At 36.9% G+C, this 14,729-nt stretch overlaps 1 protein-coding gene across 1 annotated transcript; it reads right to left on the reverse strand.

Annotated features, from left to right (window-relative positions):
- Nucleotides 1-12,734: 12,734 nt before the first annotated feature.
- Nucleotides 12,735-13,193, reverse strand: LOC124888881 (secreted RxLR effector protein 161-like). Its single transcript, XM_047400170.1, has one exon. The coding sequence runs from the start codon at nt 13,191-13,193 to the stop codon at nt 12,735-12,737; it is 459 nt and encodes a 152-aa protein (XP_047256126.1).
- Nucleotides 13,194-14,729: the final 1,536 nt, after the last annotated feature.

The following is a 14,729-nucleotide window of genomic DNA, read 5'->3' on the forward strand; positions in this document are numbered from 1 at the left end:
AATATCTGTTAGACATAATTACCATTTTGCCCTTAGAAATGTTCAAATCCACAGTTTCGCCCTTGATCGTCCCTTGCTTCCCTTTTCTATATAGTAATAAAAATAAAATAATAATAATATATATAAAATAATAATAAATAATAACTAAATAATGAAGGTCCGTATACGGGTTCAATATTAATATTTTAAATATATTTATAGTTATTTAATTAGTTTTTCTAAAAAAATAATCATTAATATTTTTGAATAGACACAATAAAAAATATAAGTAGATATCACACTATATAATAAAATATAACTTCTTATTTTTATAAAATCAAATAATTGCTTACAACTTCTTTAAGTTTTCATAATTAATCATATACTCGTACATTTAAATTCATTTTATGGGTATTTGACATGCGAAAACAAAGACCTACTCGATGAACCTTTTAATGATTCATAACATTAAAGGATTGACTATGTCTTCTCTTGTATACGTCAAAAATAGGAGGTCAATTTAATATAGTAAGCAAAAAATTTCTTTTAAAGTAATTTGTCTACCTGTTGAAAAATTTACTACCTTAAATAAAGAGAATCAAAAGAATTAACAAAAGTTAACATGATTGAGGTAGTTAATATTACATTTTTAAGTAAGTTGTTTAAAATAATTTTGTTTCTATAAATTATATGTATTGTAAATCTTTGTAATGAAATGTATCATGTGAAGTTTTGAAATTATGGAGGAATCACTTATTGTATTTGATAGATAAACACTTATTCAATATTTATGAGTATTTTTTATTATTTTATTATAATATAGTAATTTTTACTTTATGAAATTAAATGGGTGGCCAAAAATAATTTTACTTTTTTATCTTTTATGAAACATATGTGAGTATTTGCACATCCTCTTACAAATTACGTCTCTCGTTATTTCAATTGATATCATTTTAGTTGGACATTGAATTTAAGATATATGAAAAATCTTTGCAATGTTCCAAATTGCCTTTATAATAAATAAACTTTTGTTGAAACTAGGAGAGTTGCACCACATTGTGAGGGACCAGGTCTCTTAAAGTCAATCACAGGCAATAAAACAGTAAAGCAACAAATAAGCTAAGGTTTTGAAGAAAATAAACGAACACATTGATTTAATGAGGAAACCCCCTTGCTCAAGGAAAGAAAAACCACGGCTTGCCCTCACAAGCTCTTCAACAATCCACTATAATCAAACTTTTGATTACAGACTCGATTTCAACCTAACTCTAGGCTTCTCTGCTTGTAGTAACTCTACTACAGCCTTACCTTGACAACTCTATCAAGACTCTCAACACTGATTAACTCTATTCAGTCAAAGGCTCAAGCAATCACCTGCGCAGTTTGTTACACTAGATGACAAAACTATGCAGACGCCTGTCGGCAGTACTTCAGCCTTGAAGATCTAGGGACCTGGTCCCTTGTTGTAAGTTGCTTATCATCAAAATAATATATAGAAATTTCCCCCCTTTTTTATGATGACAAACCAACCACAAAGATTTTGAGCATCTGCATTCATTCATCACATTTAATTAGAGTGATTGTTACTACTAAAGATGAATGTTCCCTCTATCATTCAATCATCATACTTCTATCATCATGCAACTTAGAGACATGGTCCCTTGTTGTCAATTGATATAAAAAATTACCAATCACCCTTCTCCTTGTCAATATGCCTTCATACCTGACACGACTCGAACCAGGGCCTAGTCGTATCAGGTATCTCAAGTCCAACCAGGATCGGAGAACAGCCTCAATACCCAGACCGTTAACCTCCCTACATCCTATGTCGGATGAATTTCAAATATGTAACAAGATAAAACAATAATAATTTAAAGACAATAGACAAAATCTATAAGCATAACCAAACAGTCACAACCAAGTGTCCAACCAATACCAAACTGAATGCCAATATCAATATCAATGCTAACACTAATACCAACATCACTTATGTCCATAGTAGTCTGACAAAGCCTCTAACCAGAATCAAAGAGTATCCGATCGGTACATGCCCCGACCATAGTCAAAACCAAAACCAAAGAAATAAAAATGATATAAAGAAGTCCATAACATGAAATGAGGTCTTCCGGAGTATAGAAGCTCACCGCTTCAATCTGACCCAAAAGTTGTCCCCGAATCACCAAGTCACTGAGCAGAAAGAGTAAAAGTATGACTGATTCCTACATCGCGTGGGGATACAGCGCCTGAAGATAGTTAGCAGAGTAAACGCTAGTATGTAACTCAGGGAAAAAGATAAGATCAAATAACCATATGCAATCACATATATAAATATATATCGTACCGGTATAGGGAATAAGGTTTAGCATACATTTTAATACCTTTACCTGGATTGTGTAGCTTTACCATCTTAAGTCCACCCACGGGTTATATGGGTCCAGTGTTACCCCCTGAACGGGCCACAGTGCGTGTAGCCATCTGAACTGGAGATATCATACAAGGCCGGGGATTTCCATATACCCTTCGCCCTCTATGGTACATATATACAAATATAGACTTGGGGGATTCCCATGTACCCCACAAGCATAAGGTCACTAAGACCAACCCTCATGTTGACAAACATGAGTTTTCAGTGTCCGTCCTTCGAACTCACACCTTCACGGCTATCTATCACAACCCCCATTATTACCTAATTAAAACATTTAGTATATAACAAAACCACCAATTCCAGGAGTCAATTATTAAGGCATTATAAAGTGGTATTAACATACCGACTATAGCTTGCGGGCAATGTCATTACCCAATACTTAGGGGATTCTCTTTTACCCCGCAGACTCTATTATTAAAATTAATTAGGGGATTCTTGTGTACCCCGCAATTTTTTCATTAAATAATCACTTGGGGATTCCCGTATACCCCACAAGGTTTTCAAAACCATCCGCAACTAGTTAACCATTTCAAAAGTCACAAGTTTAGAGAAAGTTACCATTATCAAGTTCAACCACCATACCCATGCACCCACATGTTCAAAACCATATTTAAAGCATGGAAAACCATAATTAAATCATGAGAAATATATTTCAACCATGAACATTTAGAACCCCCAACCTTTATTTTCAAAACCATAACAATACCATAAAAGTCACACTTTAAAACATGTGTTTTTAGTAAAATAAAAATGAGGGAGGAGTAACATGCCTAAATTACAAAGATTCACGGAGAGAATTTGACTCTTAAACCCTGAGATGATCACATTGGAAAAACACTAGCCAATATTACTTAAGAGGATAAAGTGGATGTTTAATATTGTAAAGTGTGGAATGAATAGCCCCAATAGCGTTTTAGGGATGTGGGGTCTTAAGGGTTTTAAGTGGAAATGTCCAAAGTGCCTCAACTTAAAAGTTGTAAAAAGTCGTCTTTGGTTATGAGTCAACCTATTGACTCATCACCACATCATACGACTCGTAGCCATGAGTCGTTTCCTAGAGAGTGAGTTTAACACCCATACACTGTCCTTACTACGACTCCATGATCCCACCCATGAACTAACCATAGGACTCGTATGGTCTAGTCGTATCCAAGACAAGACCCAGGGGATTAGACACTGGACAACATACGACTTAAACCTACTACTCGTAACCTATTCTCACGGCTTTCAGTGAGTCACTTGTACTCAGATCCAAGTCAATCCACTAAGTTACTGATTTAATTAAGGTTTGTTCTAACAACTCGTCACCACCCCAAACAACTCGTACCACCAAGTCATAACCAAGATAGAAAACCAAACCACCATCCATTAGACACCTTACGACTAGGGTCACCCAACCCGTATCCATACTATACGACTCATATGATGAGTCATTACTAGGACAATGAGCTCAAAGCTCAAGAAGTTTTCAAGGGCCAAAATCCAGGGTGTTTTAATTCTTTCCTACTTGGATTATTCATCGCCGAATGATGGGACAAGGCATTGACTAGCACGATTAAACCCCAAACATCTCTACTCTTACCTTTAAATAAGCTATAAAATAAAAATGCCAAAGAAATCAATCTTTCTTTTAACAAATTTAAGAAAATAAAGATGGTAAGATCAACACATACCTTGAGTATAATTTTCCCAACCGGGAAACAAGAATGGATACTTGGACTTCATGTCCTCTTCGTCTTCCCAAGTAGCCTCTTCGACCTTGTGGATCCTCCGTAGAACCTTTATCAAATCTACGTCCTTGGTCTACAATCGACGAACTTACCAATCCAAAATTTCAATCAGGACCTCCTCGTAAGATAAGGAATCCAAAATACCAATATCTTTGATAGGCACAATCTGCGATGGATCACCAACATACTTTCTTAACATTAATACATGGAACACCGGGTGAACAAAGCTCAAACTAGATGGCAACTCCAATTCTTACGCAACATTGTCAACCCTTCTCAAAACTAAGTATGGACTAATATAAGGGGACTGAGCTTCCCCTTCTTCCCAAACTGCATCACCCCCTTCATGGGAGATACCTTTAAGAATACCCTATCCCCAACCTCAAATTATAACTTTCTTTATTGCACATCCATATAGGACTTTTGGCAACTTTAACCGGCCTTAAGTCTATCCAGAATAACCTTCACTTTCTCCTTGGATTAGTAAACCAAATACGGGACAAATACTCTACCTCACCAACCTCGAACCACCTAATAGGATACTTACACCTCCTACCATAAAAGGCCTTAAATGGAGCTATCTCAATGCTTAAGTGGTAGCTATTATTATAAACAAACTCTATAGGAGGCAAATGCCCAACCCAACTACTACCATCGTAAATCACACAAGCTCGAAGCATGTATTCAAATGTCTAAATAGTCCTTTCTACTTGCACATACGACAGCAGGTGGAAAGTAGTACTAAGACTAACTTTAATCCTCAAACCTTCCTAAAACGACCATAAAAAATGCAATGAAAACTACGTGCCACGATCTGAGATTATAGAAACAAGCACCCTATGTAAGTTCACAATCTCATGGAGGTATAACCTTGCATAATTCTTTGCCACAAAATTATTCCTCACTGGCAAGAAATGAGCAGGCTTTGTCATCCTATCCACGATGACCCAAACCGAATCAAACTAATTCTGAGACCTAAAAAGACCAATAATGAAATCCATATTGATAACCTCCTACTTCCATGCAGGAACTCAATTTCTTGATAAAATCCTTCGTGCCTTATGTGCTCAACTATCACCTATTGGCATACCATGCACTTAGCCATAAAACTAGCCATATCCCGCTTCATATTATTCTACCAATACATCTCCTTAAGGTCATGATACATTTTTATCAAACCAGTTGAACAACATATTACAACTCATGCGCCTCAGTCAAGATTCTCTCTCTCAATCCATCTGTATCAGGAACATATAATCTTTCTTGGTACCACAAGGTACCGTCACCACTAATCTCAAAGGCCATTACTTTCTACTCCCTATATCACCTTTGATCCTTATCAAGATAGGATCCAATACCTGTTTCTCCTTTATTTTAGTACGAAGAGATGACTGTGCCAACTTCTACACAAACACACCACCATCCTCAGAGTCCAAGTAACGAACTCCAAGGTTAGCCAAACGGTAAATATCTTTCACCAATTCTCGTTTTCCCTCCTCCGCATATTCTAGAATCCCCATGGATAACCAGCTAAGACCATCAACAACCACATTAGTTATACTTGGATGGTAGTGGAGACTCATGTCGTATGCCTTGAGCAGCTCAAGCCACCTCCTTTGCCTGAGATTTAGCTCCTTCTGAGTAAACATATTATAGGCTCTTATGATTAGAAAAGATATCCATATGCACTTCATACAGATAATGACGCTAGATTTTTAATGCAAATACCACTACCAATAACTCCAAGTCATGAGACGGATAATTCTTCTTATATACCTTCAATTGTCTAGAGGCATAAGCTATCACCTTGCCATGTTGCATCAAAATACACCCAAGACCCACACGGGATGCATCATAATAGACCACAAAACCATCACTGCCTTCAGGTAAGGTCAAGATCGGAGGTGAAGTCATCTTATTCTTCAGCTTCTCAAAACTAACCCCGCAAGCATCAGACCAAGAGAACTTTACCTTTTTCTGAGTTAATTTAGTCAAAGTGGTAGCTATAGTCGAAAAACTCTCCATAAATATCCTTTCAAGATCTGAATATTGATTGGAGTTATGGGTCTAGGCCACTTCTTTACCACTGAAACCTTCTGCGGATCCACCATGATTTCTTTACTAGAAATAACATGTCCCAAAAAACTGACAGTGTTTAACTAAAATTCGCATTTCAAAAATTTGGCATACAACTGTTGCTCTTTCAGGGTCTACAACACAATGCGGAGGTGATCGATATGATCCATCTCGCTCTTAGAGTACACTAGAATGTGGTATATGAATATAATGATGAACAAATCTAGACACTGACGAAAGACTCTATTTATCAAGTCCATAAATATCGTCAGGGCATTAGTCAACCCAAAATACATAACCAAGAACTCAAAATACCCATATTGGGTACGAAAGGCAGTCTTAGGGATATCCGCTTCCTTAATCTTTAACTGATGATACCCGAATTAAAGATCGATCTTGGAGAAGAACTTAGCACCCTAAAGTTGATCAAACAAATTGTCTATCCTTGGAAGAGGGTGTTTATTCTTTGCCGTCACCTTATTTAATTTCCGGTAACCAATACATATACAAAGGAAACCATCTTTCTTACGCACGAATAATATCAATGCACCCATGAAGACATATTTTATGGATGAAATCCTTGTTTAAAAGATCCTTTAATTGCTCCTTAAGCTCTTTTAACTTAGCCAGAGTCATTCAATATTGGGGAATAGAGATAGGACAAGTTTACGAAACAAGATCAATCTCAAAATCAATCTCTTTATCGGAAGGGAAACCAGGAAGGTCATTAGGGAAGACCTCAGGAAATTTATTCACCACCAGAGCAAAATGTAAAGAAGGACCCTCCAAGTTAGAATCTTTAACCCGGACCAAGTGATAGAGACACCCCTTGGGGATTAATTTCTGAGCTCTAAGTTATAATATAAACCTTTCCTTTAGAGCTAGGGAACTATCCTCCCATTCAATAACTGGCTCATTAAGGAATTTAAAGACAACCTTACGGGTCTGACAGTCTAGAGAAGCATAGCACAAGCGCAACCAATCCATCCTCAATATGACATCAAAATCAACCATGTCAAATTAAAATAGATCTACCAAGGTTTCCCGACTATCCACTGATACCACACAACCCCTATAGATTCTTCTAGCCACTACAAAGTCACTCACCAGGGTAGTGGTAGAAAAAGGATCTGAAATACACTTGGGACCAAAAACAAAATGCATAGCCATAAATAAGGTCACATAAGGGAGAGTGGACCCCAGATCAAGTAAACAGTACACATTACGGGAAAAGAATTTCAATATACCAGTAACAACATCTGATGATGCCTTGTACTCCTGGAGGGTAGTAAGAGCATAGAGTCAGTTCCAACCAGTACCAGAGCCAAATGGTGCACCTTTTGGTTTCAAAACTAATGAAGAGGCAACCGAAAACTTGTTTTCCCCAGAACAAACCTTGGCCATTAGATAGTTTCTAAGTATGTTCTCTGGCTGATCACAGTTGAAACACTTGTTATCACAGTTGAAACACTTGTTCCTTCACTCATCATATAAACCCCGATGCAATTGACCCTAAAATCTGCAGGGTGGATATGATTGAGCTGATTAGGCCCTACTAGCCTGAGATTGGGCACCCTGTGCCCAAAAATAATCACCACCCTAAAAATATTTGTCACCAGATGGCTTTGGGTAGGGAGCACTAGCCGTCGAGTAAGACCCAGAATTACCCTCACTTATTTTTGCACCACTTTCCACTATCCCTGCCACTTTGTTATTGACCACCACCCTGATCAAAGAATATAAACTTTTTTCTCTACTTTTCACCTATTTTTGCCTACTTCTTCTTCTTTTCCTCAACCTGTTGCATGTACACAACTAACCTGGAGATGTCTATGTCTTTGTTCAACAAAACAACCTTACTCTCCAAAATCAAGTCTCGGGATAACCCAGAAGCAAACTTCCTCATTCTAGCCCTCATGCTAGAACCTAACTCCAAAGCATATCACGATAACTAGTGAAACTTTAAGGCATACTCCTTGACTGATATATTTCCTCACTTTAGGTTAACAAACTCTTCCTTCTTTACCTCCCTCAGCTCTTGAGAAAAGAAGCAGTCCAGGAAAGCATTAGAAAATTCTCCCACAGGGCTAACTCAGCATCGTCACCCATCAACTAGTCCTATTTCTCATACCACTGATAAGCCACATCCTTTAGTTGATAGGCAGCGAATGTCACCCCCTCCACATTAGTGGCATGCATTATATAGAAAATCTTTTCCATCTTATCAAGAAAACTTTAAGGATTTTCCTCGACATTAACCAACCCTTTTGGTCTCAGAAGATAGAGTAATAGAAGCACCACACTCAGACTAAGAAGCTACCAACTATGCCAATATATGGATAGACTGACAAAACTCAGCATTCGTCACATTAGCCTGAGGAGCTCTAGAAGGACTGGAGAGGACTGATGGAACTCCAGAAGAGTAATTAAGAATTGAACCCCTAGACCGAGTCTGGACCCTATAAGTAGGATGTGTCCTATCAATGTTGTCCTTAGGTGGGATAGAGGAGTTTTCGTAAGCTTCAGATCATATGGGAGGCATAATCTGAAAAGCGAACAAATGAGGATTAGTGAAGATTTTAGTACCTTAGACTCTATAGCTCAAAAATAGAACATAAGAAGGAGAAACATTCCTAAATTCCTTATAGTCTCTCCATTATGAGTGTGGCGCACTATACACCCTTAAAAGAGACTCTACTCGATACAACTTTAAGGATACCCAATTGACTATGAACCTAGGCTCAGATACCAATCTCACACAACCCGAACTAGGGTCTAGTCGTGTCGGATAACTCAAGTCAAACCAAAACTAGAGACCACCCCTAATACCCGAACCGTTAATCGCCCTACACCCCAGGTCAGATGAATTTTAAACATATAACAAGATAAAGCAATAATAATTTAAAGACATTAGAGGAAATCTATAACCATAACCAAACAGTCACAACCAAGTGTCCAACTAATACAAAACCTAATGCCAATACTAAGACCAATGCTAACACTAATACTGACACCGCCTATGCCCATGTAATCTGACGAAACCTCTAACCAGAATCAAAGAGTATCCGATCCAGACATTGCCCCGACCATAGCCAATACTAAAACCAAAGAAATAAAAATGATATAAAGAATTCCATAGCATAAAGTAGGGTCTTCCAAAGTATAGAAGCTCACCACTTCAATCTGACTCAAAAGTTATCCCCGAATCACCAAGTCACTGAGCAGAAGGAGTGAAAGTATGGTCGGTTCCTGCATCGCGTAGGGGTACAGTGCTTGAAGACGGTTAGCAGAGTGAACACTAGTATGTAACTCAAGGATAAAGATAAGATAATGACATCATTTAAAGTCAATAACCATATCCAATCACATATATACATATATATCGTGCTGGGACAGGGAACAAGATTTAACATCATAATTCTACCCATGGGCTATATAGGTCCATGTTACCTATGGGTCACGGTACGTAAAGCTACACGAATCAGAGATATCATAAAAGGCTGGGGATTCCTGTGTACCTTTCCCCCTCCATGATACATATATATAAATATAGACTTGGGGGATTCCCATGTACCCCACAAGCATAAGGTCACTAAGACCAACCTTCATATCGGCAAACATGAGTTTCCAGTGTTAGTCCTTCAGACTCACACCTTCACGGCTAGATATCACAATCCCCATTATTGCCCAATTAAGGCATTTAGCACATAATAAAACCACTAATTCTAGGAGTTAATTATTAAGGAATTATAAAGTGGTATTGTCAGACTGACTATAGCTTGTGAGCAATGTCATTAGCCAATACTTAGGGTATTCCCTTGTACCCTGCAGACTCCATTATTAAAATCACTTGGGGGATTCCTGTGTACCCCACAAGGTTTTCAAAACCATCCATAACTGTTTAACCATTTCAAAAGTCAAAAGTTTAGAGAAAGTTACCATTATCAAGTTTAACCACCATACTCATGCACTCATATGTTGAAAACCATATTTAAAACATGAAAAACCATAATTAAACCATGAGAAACATTATTCAACCATAAACATTCAAAACCCCCAACCTTTATTTTTAAGACCATAACAATATCATGAAAGCCATACATTAAAACATATTTTTTTTAAAAAATAACAATGAGAGAGAAGTAACATACATGAATTACAAAGATTCATGAAGAGAATTTGACTCCTAAACCCTGAGATGACCACTTTGGAAAAACCCTAGTCAAATATTACTTGAGAGGATAAAGTGGATGTTTAACCTTTTAAAGTATGGAATGAATGCCCCAAAAATATTTTGGGGACGTGGGGTCTTAAGGGTTTTAAGTTGGAAATGTCCAAAGTTCCTTTAACTTAAAAGCTATAAAACGTCATCTTTGGTTACGAGTCTACACATTAACTCATCACCACAGTATACGACTCGTAGCCATGAGTCGTATCCTAAATAGTGAGTTGGGTATCAATATAATGTCCTTCTTATAGCTCCATGATCCCACTCGTGACTTGACTATACGACTCATATGGTCTAGTCGTATCCACGACAAAACCCAAGGGATTAGATGCTGGACAATATATGACTCAACCCTACCACTCGTAACCTATCCTTATGGCTCTTAGTGAGCCACTCATACTCAGAGCCAAGTCAAGCCACTATGTTACTGATTTGATTAAGGTCTGTCCTAAAGACTCATCACCACCCTAAATGAATCGTACCACTAAGTTGTAACTAGGATAGAAAACCCAACCACCATCCACTGGACATTTTACAACTAGGGTCACCTGACCCTATCCACACCATATGACTCGTATGATAAGTCATTACTAAGACAGGTGAGTTTAAAGCTTAAGAATTTTCCGAGGGTCAAAATCTAGTGTGTTTCAATACCTTCTCTATAGTTCATCACACACTTCTCTCTATCAACATATAAAAAATTACCAATCACCCTTCCCCTATCAATATGCCTTCATACCTTCTCTATTGCTCATCACACACTTCTCTCTATCTACATGGAATTTATACCTGGTTAGTTCCTACACAATCACTTGAATTTAGTAATCCCCCTTTTGGCATCATTGAAAAGTAAGGACATTAACTCAAGAGTAAGAGTAAGCATAGGCTAGTTAACTCATGGCCACTGGGGAAACACTAACATAAAGAACAACATTTAGCATTAAAGTTAAAAATAGATAAAGAGCACAAAAATAAGAACTCTGTTATACTTAACAACTTAGGTATCACTACAGAGCAAGAGATATATTTTTTATTCCATAAAAAATGCCACAGAAGTTGGAGGAGTTATAAAAATGAAGGATTTAAAGAGAATGTTTGGATTAAGTAAGGCCATCCTAAGACAGTGTAACAACTCTTTAGTTAGCATCCTGATATCTGTATTCAAGATCAGAACCTCATTGGTTAGATTTGTAACCTTCTTCTTGAGTTTATCATTCTTACTCTTAAGATCTGCAAGGACCCTTGGGCCCTCCTTTGAAAAATTGCTGAATTTGTACCTATAATCTCCCAATTTCTACATCTTTAGTAATTGTCTCTTGCTTTTCTTCTTTTAGAAGCCCTACTAGGTTCATCATCAGTCATTCTCTTCTTCTTGGGACCAGTTACCTCAAAAGTCTAGTGCTTTTCAGTAGGATTTTTAGATTTTACTCTGAAGACTTTTGTTTTTAGGCTTTCATTTTGTTTATTAGGACTATTCAAACTTCCTCTTGGGTTATGTGACAGCAAAATGTGATTTTTAGCAACCCAAGCATTACTAGTTATAACACCGTCAGAGGAATCATGTGTTTTCAGGGATAAATCTTCATAAAAAAGGTTTGACTTTGAATGGTTAGGATAGCTGATTTGGGTAGGGTCCATGTAGCTAATACAAAGATGAGCTTTTTTCAAGAAAGATAAGTTTGATATCAAATTGATTCATCTTTTCTATTTTGGATAAGGAAAATTTTTTGACAGTGAGAGAGAACATGCGACCTTTCCTAACAGAACAAAAAATACATGCACATTCATAATACTAACCTAAGAGATGGGACTATATCTCTCTCTTTCTTTGAGTGAGTTCATACGTTTGTGTATACTTTATCTGTGTTCTTCCAAAGTTGTTCCCATGGGTGTATGCCTACAAAGGTATGGTACTGAGTTGGACTACCAAATACACATTTTACCAAGGATACATGTCTCCTGATCATAGCTAATTTTATGGAGGAACACTAATTTATATAGTAAGTCAGATCATTTTGATCAGACCTAGCTTCAACCTGTTCTTCACAAATTATTCCTTGTGAAGTGCCTTAGTAAAGATATCTGCTATCTTATCCTCAGTCTCGCAAAAATTCATACAGGTAGCCCTTTTCTCAATATTGTCTCTTAGGAAATAATGCCTCACATTAATATGCTTAGTCCTCTTGTGTTGCACCGGATCTTTAGCCATGTTTAGAGCACTTGTATTGTCACACATTAGAGGGATAGTGTCTGAGACAATACCAAAATCTTTCAGTTGCTGCTTGATCCAAAGCAATTAAGCACAACAAGAGACAGCTACCATATATTCAGCTTTAGTAGTAGATAGAGCAACAGAGTTTTGCTTCTTAGATCCCCAGTAAATTAAGGATGAACCAAGAAAATGTGTCATTCCTGAGGTGTTTTTTCTATCTACTAAATATCCTGCATAGTCAGCATCAGTATAGCCCACCAAGTTAAAACTATCACCAGATGGATAATATAAGACCCAGTCTGTTGTCCTCTTCAAATACCTAAGAATTCCTTTTTCATCTTTCAAATGAGACTCATTTGGGTAGGTATGAAATCTGGCATATATTTCTACACTGAATACAATATCTGGCCTACTTGCAATGAGGTATAGCAAGGATCCAATGATCCCTCTATACATTGTCTCTTTTACTGAAGGATATAGTTCAGCATTATCCATTTTTGAGCTGGTTCCAATTGGAGTATCAATTGGCTTGGAATCTCCCATGTAATATTTCTTCAGTAACTCCTTGATGTACTTATCTTAACACATCATTGTCCCTTGAGAAGTTTGTTTAATCTTCAACACCAGGAAGAAGCTCAACTCACCCATCATACTTATTTCAAATTTACTCCCCATTAGCTTTACAAACTCTTAACATGGGGATTCAGAAGTAGCACAAAAAATTATGTCATTAACATATACCTGAACAATCAGTAGGCTGCTGGCCTTAGTCTAGAAATAATATATTTTAAATTCTCCCTCTTGTGAAGCCATTTTCTAGGAAAAACTTTGAGAGTCTCTCATACAAGGCCCTTGGTGCTTGCTTCAAACCATAGAGGTCTTTGTCTAGTTTGAGCACATGATGAGGAAAGTCTATATCTTTAAATCCTTGTGGTTGTTTGACATATACTTCTTCCTTTAAGTTTTCATTCAGAAAAGAACTTTTGACATCCATTTGAAATTATTTGAACCCCATATATGTAGTAAATGAAATAAGAAATCTGATTGCCTATAATTTTTCCACAGTTGCAAAAGTCTCATCATAGTCAATCTCTTCTTCCTAGTTATAACCTTGAACAACCAACCTTGTTTTGTTTTTTATTGATAGTTCCATGCTCATCTTGCTTATTTCTATACACCCATTTGGTCCCAATAATTATCCTGTCAACAGGCCTAGGACCAGATGCCAGACTTTACTTCTTTCAAATTATTAAAGTTCTTTCTACATTGCATTGATCTAATCAGCATCTTTCAGAGCTTTTTTTACATTCTTAGGTTAAATTTGGGATAAAATTTTGAGAATGCCATAAAATTTCTAGCTTGAGCTCTTGTTTAGACTCCTATTTCCAAAGGTGTAGTCATATTTTCAAGTGGATGAGAAGATTTGTGTCTCCGATTTGTCCTTCTAAGATTTTTCCACTGAGACCAGGTCCCTATAAATCTTGACTAGTCCCTTTTTGTTTCTCTTCTACTGAAGTTGGGATCTGTGCCTTAGATCATGGATCACTATCATTTTCATCATTCTTATCTGCATAATTTAGCCCTTGAGCCTCATCTTCAGCAACATCATCCCTTTAAACATGAATAAGTTCTTCAATTTCTGAATTTTCAGCATCACTTGAGTTCATAAGATTTCTTAACTCATCAAAGACCATGGGAAAACTTTCTTCAACACACAATGTTCTTTTGTTAAAGATTCTATATTCTTTGCTTGTTGAGGAATAGCCCACAAACACAGCTTCATTAATTTTAGAGTCAAATTTTCCCAGTGCACTCTTTCCATTATTCAGCATAAAGCACTTGCGCCCAAAAGGTCTGAAGTGGTCAAGTTTGGGCTTATTTTTGGACATCAATTCATATGGAGTATTTTTAAGGGATGATCTGATCAAGCACCTATTAGTCACATAACAGACATTACTTACAACTTCAGCCTAAAAGCTCTTTGGAAGTCCACTATCAATCAACATAGTTCTGGCAATCTTTATGAGTGGTATGTTCTATCTTCAACTAACCTATTTTCTTCTTTATCTTCAGCAGTTG

The sequence above is a fragment of the Capsicum annuum genome, chromosome 11, assembly GCF_002878395.1.
Source record: "Capsicum annuum cultivar UCD-10X-F1 chromosome 11, UCD10Xv1.1, whole genome shotgun sequence".
Classification (NCBI taxonomy): domain Eukaryota; kingdom Viridiplantae; phylum Streptophyta; class Magnoliopsida; order Solanales; family Solanaceae; genus Capsicum; species Capsicum annuum.

What these genes read in the sequence shown, in the direction of transcription:
- LOC124888881 (XM_047400170.1), bottom strand. Translation starts at nt 13,193, where the DNA reads ATGGGAGATTCCAAGCCAATTGATACTCCAATTGGAACCAGCTCAAAA.